Source organism: Phyllostomus discolor, chromosome 13 (assembly GCF_004126475.2).
Source record: "Phyllostomus discolor isolate MPI-MPIP mPhyDis1 chromosome 13, mPhyDis1.pri.v3, whole genome shotgun sequence".
Taxonomy (NCBI): Eukaryota; Metazoa; Chordata; class Mammalia; order Chiroptera; family Phyllostomidae; genus Phyllostomus; species Phyllostomus discolor.
Window position 1 is genome coordinate 57,061,153 of NC_040915.2, and position 12,891 is coordinate 57,074,043.

The 12,891-nt window shown below is 36.9% G+C and overlaps 1 protein-coding gene across 2 annotated transcripts in view; it reads left to right on the top strand.

The window, feature by feature from the left end:
• HORMAD2 (HORMA domain containing 2) overlaps positions 1 to 12,891 on the top strand; it is an 86,287-nt gene that overhangs the window by 5,327 nt on the left and 68,069 nt on the right. For both annotated transcript variants that reach the window (XM_028529064.2, XM_036014163.1), the window contains exons 2-5: positions 2,196 to 2,283; positions 6,346 to 6,487; positions 11,562 to 11,625; positions 12,511 to 12,547. In XM_028529064.2, coding sequence (XP_028384865.1) covers positions 2,233 to 2,283; positions 6,346 to 6,487; positions 11,562 to 11,625; positions 12,511 to 12,547 — 294 coding nt within the window. In that variant the 5' untranslated portion in view covers positions 2,196 to 2,232. The remainder of the gene's footprint in view (positions 1 to 2,195; positions 2,284 to 6,345; positions 6,488 to 11,561; positions 11,626 to 12,510; positions 12,548 to 12,891) is intronic.

Sequence of the window (12,891 nt, forward strand, 5' to 3'; positions counted from 1 at the left end):
GCCATCAGAATATCTTACTTATGGTCATGGAGAAAGGTTTTATAAACACCAATATAGAAAGCTATTTAAAAATCATTATTCCTGTTATTTATTATCCTAAGACTAGTAACTACCATGTTTTGATGGGCCAGAACTAGAGCTTAAACTCTTGAATTATTTTTCCCCATTTTATTTCTTAAAGTCATTTGATATGCTGAGTCAGATTTGAAGGCTATACTAAGAAATGAAGGTTATCCTGTGAAGTCAACAAAAGATACACTGGAACCTTTAAGGAGAAAGGAGTGTTAGGTGGTTTTCAGTCTGATATAAAACATTGTAAAACAGTGTCACCTAGTGCTGCTCTAAAGTAATTTGAGAGAAATTAGATATTACCTGTTTATTATCTCTGTCACCACCTTGTGACCTCAAGTAATTCTTCCCTCTTTTATTTGCAAAATCTTTCAGAATCTTGCATTAATCTACACACAAAAAAAACAAGTCACAGGCTATCCTGGATGACCCAGAATAGAATTTCTTTAAATGGGTTATTTTACAAATATTTTGGTCAAAACTGTATAAAACCTTGAAAAGAAGCCACAATTTAAATTAAAGCCTTTGAAAAGATAAAGGGAAATTTCTTTCCCTCCCTCCGTTCCTTCCTTCCTTTCTTATGTTAGTAAAGCAATGACAGGGAAAACTAGATGTACTTAATTTTATTTTTTTAAAGATTAAAAAAAAACTTTATTTTTAGAGAGGGGAAGGGAGGGAGAAAGAAAGGGAGAGAAACATCAATGTGTGGTTGCATCTCACATGCTGCCCACTGGCAACCTGGCTGGAAAACCAAGGCATGTGCCCTGACCAGGAATCCAGCTGGTGGCCCTATGGTTTGCAGGCTGGCACTCAATCCACTGAGCCACACCAGCCAGGGCAGAAAACTACATGTATTTTAAACCATGTTTTTTTTTATTGTGGTAAATGTATATAACATAAAATTCACCACCTCAGCCATTCTTAAGTGTACAATTCAGTGTCATTAAGCTCACTCACAGAGTTAGACAACCATCCTTACTATCCATTTCTAGAAATTTTTCATCATCTTGAACAGACATTCTGTACCCATTAAACTTCACATTCCTTCTAACCTTCATCCTTTGGTAAATGCTATTCCACTGTCTCTATGAATTTGACTGCATTCCTTGTGTAAATGGAATCATGCAATATTTTCCCCTTTTTGTCTGGCTTGTTTTACTTGTATACTTTTATCCATGTTACAGCTTGTATCAGAATTTTATTCCTTTTTAAAGCTGAATAGTTTTCTATTGCATATACCACATTTTTTTAATCCATGCACCTGCTGATGGACATATGGGTTGTTTCCACCTTTTGGCTGTTGTAAATAATACAGCTATAAACACTGGTGTACAAGTAACTGTTTGAATCCTTGCTTTCAGTCCTTTTGGGTATATACCTAGAAGTGGAATTGCTGGATAACATAGTGAGTGTTTAACTTTCTGAGAAATTGCCATACTGTTTCCACAGCAGCTACACCATTTTTCATTCCCACCAGTTGTTTTAATTTCTCTACATCCTCACCAACATTTGTCATTTTCCATTTTTCTGAATAGCCATCCTAATGGATGTGAAGTGTAAACATTAATTTTTGAATTGACTCTGAAAGTCAATTACACATGAAGTTAACTCAAGAAATTTTTGTTCGTGGTGCAGCTACATGGAAAATACTATTATACTCTGAAAAAATAACAAGGAGGAATAAAATATATTGTTGACTCATTAGGTGATTTACGATATTTTTCTCCCTCAAATGTATTTGGTAACAAGTAAGTCAACCTCATTTTCATTGGGTGGTTGGAAAAACTGATCCAGAGACTTTATACCAAATTTATAGAAAATTGGTAGTGTAGGTCAAAATGTTTATTAAACTAGCCCTGGCTGCTATGTCTTGGTGGATTAAGCAGCAGCCTGTGAACCAAAGGGTTGTGGGTTCAATTCCCAGTCAGGGCACATGCCGGGGTTGTGGGTCAGGTCCCCAGCTGGGGGTGTGTGAAAGGCAACCACACATTGATGTTTTCCTCCCTCTTTTTCTCCCTCCCTTTCTCTAAAAATAAATAAATAAAATATTTTTAAAAATGTTTATTAAACTAATTTTTCCAAAGAATATAGTGGCAAGGTCTCTAATTGATTTTTATTTTTTGCAGATTATATTTCTTAAAAGAATCCTGATACATTATTATAATGGCCACTGCTCAGCTCTCTCACTCCATCAGAATTCACAAGGCATCTAAGGTATTTATTAAGAATTAAAAGAAAATCGATGACTGTTAGTGAGTTGGTTCAGAATCATGACTTTAATCTTTGGCATTTTTTAAAAAGAACAGTTTTATCAGTTAATTAGCCCAAATTTCTGGCAGAGTATGTCTACATTTCAACTGCCTAATGGACCAAGGATGTTCAGAAAATTAGAATAGATTCCTACAAAATAATGTATGGGTACTTGCTTTATATTTATATATTTAGATTTTTCTAGGGTAAAAGAAATCAGAAACAAAAAGATTTTTAAAGAGAATGGTTCTTTGTTCTGAGAATGTCTTCAGGAAGACATTCACTTCCTGAAACAATTAGGAAACTTCTGATGCACAGCATGATGTAGTTATAAGAACTGAAGAAGAGAACAAGAAGAAAAACTCGGATGCTGGGGCTATGGGGGAGCATGCCAGGTCTATGCAGCCTTGCTGGGCTCACCTGGGCAAGTTGATCTTGTCCCATGACAGTCATGAATGAATCGTTTATGTCTTCACTGAGAGCTTAATGTTACATAATAGATGTATAATACTGTGTTATCCTCTGAAAGAATAAAAAAAGAATTTTTATCTTCTGGAAGTTTATCATTTGGTTAAATTCAGATTTGCAGAAGTCAGGATACAAAGTAGTATATGTATTACATATATGTGAAAAAGAGTAAAGCAATATAAATTTATAAGAATTTATAGATTTTGTATAGACTGGAATAGTTTGTATAATCTTCATAAAGGATATGAGACTTAAGGAGGATCTTGAATGATGAAAATTATTTGGATAGAGAAGAGAAAAGAGAATTCCATGAGGAAAACCTAGCATATGCCTTCACTCAGAGTGAAAAATGAGCAGGGCATGATTGATTGAGAGAATAACAAAGAACTATCCTTACTGGAGTGGAGTGTCATCATGTTGAACAGAAATGGGAAATAAAATTGAATAGGAACTTTGGGGACAAAATAATATGGATCTTAATAGCGAGGAATCTATGCTTTATTCTTCAATAAGAGAATATGCTTTATTCTTCAGTAAAAACTCAGTGGGTTTGGTCAGGAGAGTGAGTTAAATAATTGTTTCAAGAATATTAAGCTGTAGCAGAAATAGGAAATATTGAAGGTGAAGGAGAATTATGGCAGAGAGAAAGCAGTCATTTTTCTGGCTCAAATTCAATAGACTCACCAAACAGGCTCCTGATCCCATTTAGTTTTCTAAGTGTGCTTCCTTCCTGGGGGGAAAATGCTGAGCTAGGCATATGAATTGCTCTCAGCTTGGCAGTTATTTTTTGATATAAACAGATCTTTGTAGTTTGGACTACATGAGCTACTTCTCCCAGTATAAATGACTGTAATTTTGCTATTCAGTACTTCCAATAACAATAACTATAGAAGCTAACATTCATTCATTGCGTACCATGTGCTGCGCACTGTGCCAAGGGCTTTATATTATTATTTCAATTAAACCTTGCAATAAGGAAGAAACTGAAGCTCAGAGAAATAAAGTAACTTGCCTTGGGTCATGTAACTTGACAGCAAAGCTGTCAAACATCTCTTACATCACTAACATACTATCTTACTAAAATAATTTATAATAGTGTTGTTTTATTATCAACCCATAGTGTTTTCATGTATTAGACATTTATAAAAATGATGATAGCCTTTAAACTACTAGACCAGCTGAGCTGAGAAAAAATTCCCTGGAGTATAGAAAGGTAATAGAATTGCCCTGGCTGGCATAGCTCAGTGAATGGAGCACGGGCTGCGAAACAAAGCATCACAGGTTTGATTCCCAGTCGGGCACATGCATGGGTTGCAGGCCACGGCCCCCAGCAACCGCACAATGATGTTTCTCTCTCTCTCTCTTTTTCCCTCCCCTCTCTAAAATAAATAAATAAATACAACCTTTAAAAAAAAAAAAGAAAAGTAACAGAACTCTGGAGTCCTTTTCTTACCATTGATCTTAATTACTATAAATAGGCTTTTAGATTCTATATTTAAAGTAAACATCTTTATACTTTCAGGTTACTTAATTTTACAAATGATTATTACTCAAGTATTGCCTCTAAGTTTTGGCATGTTTTAAATTAATTACTATGGCATGATAAATAGCCATGCTAGCTATTACCCACTTACCCAAAAGAACCTTAATTTTTTCAGGATCCATGGGTACAAAGATCAAAGAGAAATTTTTAATAAAATTTTATACACATACATACACATTTACACCACATACACATCAAATTCTCCTTCAGCTTCAATATTTCTTATTTCTGCTATGGCTTAATACTCCTAAAACAATTATTTCACTTACCTGATAAAACCTGTTGACTTTCCATTGATTGAAGAATAAAGCATAAATTCCTTAGCCTGGCTTTTAAGGTCCATATTAATTTCTCCCCAAAATTTTTATCATATGTGCAAGAGTAAATATTTAATTATATACCTTTTTTTTTTTTTTTAAATTTCACAGGGGGCCTGGGGAGAGACAGAGAAAGGGAAAGAAACATCGATGTGGGAGAAACATTGATCATTTGCCTCCCATATATGTAGGGCCAGGGATGAATCCACAACCTAGGCATGTGCCATGACCAGGAATTGAACCCACAGCCTTTCAATTTACAGGACCAATGCTCCAACCAACTGAACCACACTGGAGGGAGTGGGAAATGAGGCTGGAGAGTTAGGCAAGGATAAGATTTAGACACATAGCTCTCAAATGCCACTCTGATGTACTTGAACTCTATTCTGTATTAACACCAGGAGTGTCATGAAGGCCATATAAAGGACAGATTGAATAAAAGAAACTGTTGCTCTGGCTGGTGTGGCTCAGTGGACTAAGTGCTGGCCTGTGAACCAAAAGGTCACTGGTTCAATTCCTTGTCAGACCACAGGCCTGGGTTACAGGTCAGGTCCCCAGTTGGGGTGTGAGAGAGGCAACCAATCAATGTGTCTCTTGTACATTGATGTTTCTCTCCTTCTGTCTCTCTCTTCCTCTCTCTCTCTCTCTAAAAAAAGGAAATGTTGGCAGGAAGATTATGGGGTACTTCAGTGATAAAGGGGAGAGGTGACTATGTCCTGAGCCAAGACAGTTGCAGTGCGAAGGGAAAGGAGAGAACAGATTTGAGAACCCTTTTAGAGAAAATTAATAGAATTTAGTGATTCAACATGGGGTGTGAAGGAGAGAGAGAAGCCAAAGATGATTCTACTACTGTTCTGGATGGCTGGAGTGATGCCGATTCATTTGTCTGAGTATGGATCTTGAGATCAGGTTTCAGTCAGCAATGACAGAGATAAACTGCGTTTGAGGGGGCCTATGAAGTGATCTAGGAGCAGATGTTCAGAAAACAGAAATGTAGAACTGGGGCTCAGAACAGAAATGAGTATTAGGCTATGGCCATGGCTGAAGTGGTTAGACTAGATGAGATTACCCAAAAAGAGACAGTTTATGAAAAGTGTAAAGAACTGAGGACAGAATCTTAGAATGGGACCAACATTAAAAAGACAGAAAAACTGGAAAAATAAAAGAGACTGAGATATATACGGAGGGATGGGTGAAAAATCAAAAGAAAATAGTGTTAGGGTAGCTGAGAGAAAAGAGGGAGAGTGTAGGCAAAAGTGTCAAGCACTGCAGAGAAGAAGTTAGGTAGCATGAGGATCGAGACAGGGTTGATGACGGGATGTGCTTGGTGACTTTGGAGAGAATAGTATGGAATGAATGGGATAAAAGACAGGTGACTGGGCTCTGAGGATTGTGTGGCAGAAGGAGATTATATAACTATACTTAAATTCCAGTTTTTCCTCAAATCCATGGATCATTGTGAAATAAACTTGTTACTGGATAGTTTTGAATTACTTGGGCAACTGTCTCTGCCTTTCTCCTCTGCCTTGACTGTGGAGATCTAATTTAATGCCATATTTAAAGCTGTTTCCTTTTGATTACCTTTAAAGGTGTCAGATTTGAAGTCTTGAAAAATCTTTCCATCATATCTGTGGTAATAGCATGATGGACTGTCTATATTAAAGAATACTAATCTTTTTCATCTTTGTTTTTTTCCAGGAAACAATTTTCCCATCCCAAATTACTAATGAGCATGAGTCATTGATAATGGTGAAGAAACTTTTTGCCACTTCTATCTCATGTATAACGTATTTAAGGGGTCTGTTTCCAGAGAGCTCTTATGGAGAACGCCATTTGGATGGTAAAGTTTAAACGGTTACTTTGGCTGTTGTAGCCCTTTTCTGTATTTGGCAGGAGTAAACCTTTAATTTCTCAGAGAGTGCCAATTCCAAGGCATGGTCTTGTTCTTCAAGAACAATTTGTTAATTCATTTTCCATTTAAGTTTCACTGTGTTTAGTGGCTTTACTTATAGGAACCATTAGTTCCTGGCTAAATACCAAATGACAGGCCAAGGAGAACAGAATTCTGTGTAAGCTCAGTAATTCTAAAGTATACCTATAAAAGCAGCAGTGAGATCAAAATCTATTTGGATGCTATGGATTTGCACAATTTTGTACCTCAATTGAATTTGTTTTTTGAATTATACTTTGGCATTGAGGAAGTGTCATGGAGTCAGGTGTAAAAAGTCTTCTTCCTATTAACATATATGTAAATATGCTGGAAAATGGCATACTCATGCCAAACCCAATTGTTGATTAGCATGGATATTTAGACAATTATTATTCTGATCAACTTTGGTCTTTTTTCAGTTGCCAGATCCTCAACTTTCTTTCCTTTTACTTCTTGTGCCCTTAAACACATCTCATTTTCTTTCTTTTTTCTTTTTTGTTAAATTTTATTTATTTATTTTTTAGAGAGGGAAGGAAGGAAGAAAGAGAGAGAGACACACACACATCAATGTGCGGTTGCTGGGGGCCATGGCCTGTAACCCAGGCATATGCCCTGACTGGGAATCGAACCTGCGATGCTTTGGTTCACAGCCCACGCTCAATCCACTGAGCTATGCCAGCCAGGGCTCATTTTCTTATATTACAAACTGTTTCTAGCTCCTTTCTGTCTCTTGAGTTAAAAACAAAATGTACCTAGGACTCCTCAATTTTTCAAAATCTTATTATTTGTTTAAAATCTGGATTATGATAACAATTCAGAAAATTTTGCTGATTTGTTACTAAAGTGGGAGCTCCCATCTGAAAAATAGAGAGCTACAAGTGTCCTTGTAACATTTTTTTAAATCTAACTTTATTTTCATGTTATATATCTGTGTTTAATGATATACCTTGGCCTGATTCCAATTTAATTTTCTTAAACATCTGATTCTCTATGTGAGCATCCATGAAATACATGTGTTCTATACACAGAAAAGCATGATATTTGTAATTATGATAACCTCACTTGTATCGTGTCCTTTTTTGGTTTATTGGATATAAATAAATCTATAATAGTGAATATGTTTATATGTAGCACATAGTTTTAGTTTCTCCTTTTGTTTGGAACATAGAATTGGAAAGAGACATGTTTGGGGTAGATAATTGTTAAAAACAAAATTCATCTGAGTAAATTTGAAGAGCTAATTGGCTTTATTTAGCAATTCATGAATTGAGCAGCATCCTGTCTAGAAACTAGAAGGGCACTCTGAAGGGTTGCACAAAATGGAAGCTTTTTAGAGGGAGAATGGTGGAGCAAGGAAACTATTAACAAAAGGATGGATTATTTTGGGGCCAGGACACCTTTTCTTTGGGGGAAGATAATGGGAAGGGTTTTTATCACGCAGATTTTTGGAGATGGAAAGAGACCATAGAGGCATATTACCTTACTGGTGCTGGACCAGAAAATTTTATACTGGTTAAGATTACATTTCCCATTTCTGGCCCTGAACAGTGTGGCTCAGGTGGTTGGGGATCATCCCACAAAGTGAAGGGTCACTGGTTTAATTCCCCGTCGGGGCACATGCCTGGGTTGCAGGTTTGGTCCCTGGTCGGGATATGTACAGAGATAACTGATACATGTTTCTCACATCATGTTTCTTTCCCTTCCCTTCCCTTCCCTTCCCTTCCCTTCCCTTCCCTTCCCTTCCCTTCCCTTCCCTTCCCTTCCCTTCCCTTCCCTTCCCTTCCCTTCCCTTCCCTTCCCTTCCCTTCCCTTCCCTTCCCTTCTCTTCCCTTCCCTCTTAAAAATGAATAAATAAAATTCTGAGATTACATTTCTGGGAGAGTTTGAAACTGTAATTAGATATGGTATTAAATCTAGGTTTGAAATTACAGGCTTTTAGCACAATTGACTTCATTTTGGGCCTGTGGCTTTTTTCTTTAATTGTAATTAAGCACTTAATGTGTGCCAGTTATTACCCTAGGCATGGGGGTGGGTAATACCATTCCTATTGCTTTATTTTTTGTGACAGTTTTTGTGGAAGTTATGTGTGTCCCTCTCAGTGTTGTACTTAAAGTAGCATATGTCTTAAAAATGTTCAATACTCCTGTGCTACTCTCTTTTTTTGTAATCTCAAATGTTATAACAACATGGAATAATATTACTATCCCTCAGTAGAGGTAGAGGTGACATTTAATTTTAGGACAGAAAAGCAATATGAAAAGGTTAAGTGACTTATACAAAGCCTTACATGAATCAGTGTTTGATTTTGGACAGATCTAAACCAAAACTCTTTTAATACAATTTTCTGTTCTCCCCTATGTTGACATAAGAATATCCAAACCTGTAGAGAATTTTAAGAGTTTATTTGAGCCAAACTGACAATATGCTGGGAAGCAAGATCTCAAGCTCTCTAGAGAATCAGTTTTGCAGTTTCTTTTATACATTTGGAATTAAGGAGGGAATATAAGAAAGATTACATGAAGATGGGAGAGAGCAAGGCAGGGAATTTCTATGATTGGATTACAGGATAGTTAAACACTCTTGAGGTGGTTAGGTGTAAAGGGGTGTGTGGGGGGAAGAGGATTTACTCTGGAATTTCAAGGGTGTGTTAACCTAGATGCATAAGAACAATGTACAGGGCTTGCTTAAGGCAAAGATAAAACTTTTACTAAAGATATTATATACCTTGGGTGTGACCACCCACCAGGACTTGCCCAGTTTGGAATTTATGATCAGATCATCCTGTTGCCAGTGGAAATGGGGTTCTTGAGATGTTGTGAAAAAAGAAAAAAAAAGTACTTTAGGGACCATGCATGAAAGGATGAGTTGTAGTGGTAAGATTTATTGAAGCTGGAGCAAACACAAAGGACTGTCCCCAGATGTCCTGTCTCATCCACGACCAGGTGGTTCAGCTCCATCCCACTGTGGAAGAAGCCCAGCCTTGTCTTCATCAAGCCCAGAGAAGGACCAAGGTCCAGAAATCCTGTGCCATTAGTTCATTCCATCCCAAAGTTTATTCTAATTCAGTCTGTCTCTGTCCAGTTGGTTTAGTCTCTGTTCCTGGCTGTGCTCTGGCCAGTGCTGCATTGCTGTACCCAAGCTCACACTTGGAGCCACACTTGGAGCCCACGCTTGAGTCCATGCTTGGGCCCATGCTGCTGCTATGGAGAGAGAGTGTGAGAATGAATGAATGAACGAGCAAATGAATGTATGTTACTGAGTAAAGCCTTTGTTAGGCTTTGATTATATTATCATCGGCTTGGGGAAGACCAGGTGCCCTTTCAAACTAACCAATCTTTTTCCCAATTCTTTACGGGCTTGTGCTGGGCCCTTCCCCTAACCAATCCATTTCCTAGGTCTTCCAAGTTTCTGTGTCCCTTGTCCAATCTGATCCTTTTCCCAAGCTAGACTAACAGGCTTTTGTGGTTGGCATCTTGGCTTCTCCTATGCATGCCTCATAGTAGAAGGATGTCCCTTTGCACCATTTTGGCTTCTACTGGGAATGTGCCCAGCAGAGGAATTTCCCCTTTATTATTCTATCTCACCTGCCACCCCTGCTCTTTCTCTGGGGAGATTGAAAAGCCAGTCCTGGAGGTATGTTAATCCCCTTGGCAGAACAATTCAGCTATTCCCTGGAATGTGTGAAGCTGTAGATTCTGATTTAATTAAGCTTAGTCAGTTTTGCTCCCTTCTCTTTTATTAATATCTACCGATCTATGCTACCAACCCTCTGAGGGTACTTTTAGTCCCTGGACTTACCAGATGTATTACAGAGCCTCTTTTTTGTCTACACCTAACTATACAGTAGTTGAATTTCAGATGGAAATTAATATTTGAGAATAATCCATGGAAAAAATTTTTCTTTTTTTTTCACTGAGAGGAAGAGAAATATCAGAGAAGTGACTTGAGATTGAGGTGTATGTTTTAAATTGGAGATGGTCTCAATACTACCTTATGATTACTTAGAATTCAACAGAAGCGAAGAAGTGACACAAGTTGATTTTGTAACCAGTTCAGTTGTGCTACTTGCTGTAGGAAATGAATTTTTTCTTCTACTCTTTTAAATTCCTTGAATTGTCTAGTAATTAAGTTGACATAAGACAGATCAACATGAGAAAGACAAATTTAGTTTTGTACATACAGGAGCCCCATGCAAATATGAGACCAAAGGCAGTCAGGCAACTGAGGTTTATATACCATCCTGAGCTAAGGAATGGGATAAGAGCCTGGGAGTTTCAAAGGGAAGGAGAGCAAGGCACAGGAAGGGAAGAGGAGTAGATGTTTGGTAATCAGATGTTTTCCCTGTTATTCCGATAAATCTTTCAGATAAAACATTATCTCTGGTAATAGCTCTCTTTCTGGGCCAGTCCCTATATCTAAATTCATTGTTTTTAAAGATTTTATTTATTTTATTTTCAGAGAGAAGGGCAGAGAGAGAGAGAAATATCAATCAGTTGCTTCTCGTATGCCCACAACCGGGCTCGCAACCAGGCTTGTGCCCTAACAGGGAATCAAACCAGTGACCTTTTGGTTTGCCTTTTGGTTTGCAGGATGCTGCCCAACCTACTGAGCCAGGCTAGTCAGGGCTCTAAATTCTTTTAGTCAGCAAGGGAAAGGGAAAAATTTACCTTGAGTCAGCTGGGTCTTGATTACCATCAGCTCCAAATCATCCACAGGCCAAAGTGGCACATTTTGGGATGTCATATTCTGCTCCCCTTCACTACACTGTGTAAGAGTAGACTACTAAACTATAATCAAAGTCAGAGCTAACCTAATTATCAACATTGGATTTATTTTTTTGATTTAGAGATTCTAAATGTTTTCATAAGCTATAAAACTAAGTTATGTAAATAAAATAGTTAAAGGAAATACCTTTATTTAGGATGGACAGTTAGTACAGCAGTCATTTAGTGGATGAAAATAGACTGTGTTTGTGTTTTTGTAGACCTCAGTTTAAAAATCCTCCGAGAAGATAAAAAATGTCCTGGGTCACTGCATATTATCAAATGGTAAGTAAGTGAAATTTTACAAAAGTTCAACATTATTTTTACCATGTCTGAAATAACTCATAAGATTTTATTTAATAATAATCATTTCTTTAATAAGATTTCTTTCTGTCTTTGTTTTACAATTTTCTACAAATTTATAACAATTATTCAGTATTAAGATATTGATGTAGTATTGTTTTTAAAATAAATGGACTTGTATAAAGAAAGAAAAATACTGGAATGGGAGTAAAAGGTAGAAAACTGTACTTGAACAATGATTAAAATAAAATAAAAAATGACATAGAGTACTGTTATAAACTCTGTACAAGATGTTTAATTAAACATGTTTTGTACAAGGGAAAAAAAAGAAAAATACTAATCAATATTTAATTAGTCATCATAGGCATGTCAGTGTCCTAAACATTATGGACACCAACAAGAAAAATAAGATGTGAATCTCTGCCTCAAAATTGCTTACCTATTATTTATAAAGTTCTATCAACATATTAAAAGATACTGGGTTTTTTTTTTTAAATCAGTACCTGAGGATATGTTCACTGATTTTTAGAGGGTGGCGGGGGGGAAAGAGAGGGAGAGAGGGAAACATTGATGTGAAGAGAAACATCAATTGGTTGCCTCCCACATGCTCCCCAACCAGGAATTGAACCCAGGTATGTGCCCTGTCCTGGCATCAAACCTGCAACCCTTCAGTGTACAGGATGACACTCCAACCATCTGAACCACCTGGCCAGGGCAAAAGATACTGAGAGTTTTAAATAACTGATTAAATGGGAATGGTAAATGGTTATCAATTTAATGTACTTCAAAGCAAAATATGTAAATCAATTCTGTACTGGAATTTTTTTGGCTTTGCCAAACTGACATCAAACATTTATTTCTTGACAGGATTCAAGGTTGTTTTGATGCTTTGGAAAAGAGATACGTAAGAATGCTTTAACATTTACACTAGGATCAAAGACGCATCTTTTATCCCTTAAAAAAAAGTTTAGCCTTTATTTCGCTTTCGTGTTTTAACGGTATATCAGTGCTGGCATTTGCATTCATAAACCAGTCTCTTTTTATTTTATGTCTTTATTGTCCCATTGATGTCTCATTTACATCAATTAGAAATGAAACCCTCAGTTTTCACTTTTCTGTACTCATATCTTTTAACTACAGAGTTTCCTCTGAAGTCACTGGAAGAGATCCACAGGATGTGGGAGACAAGGAGACAAGAATCTGTCGTTTAGCACACTGAACATGTTCAAAATAGTGGCGATTTAATTG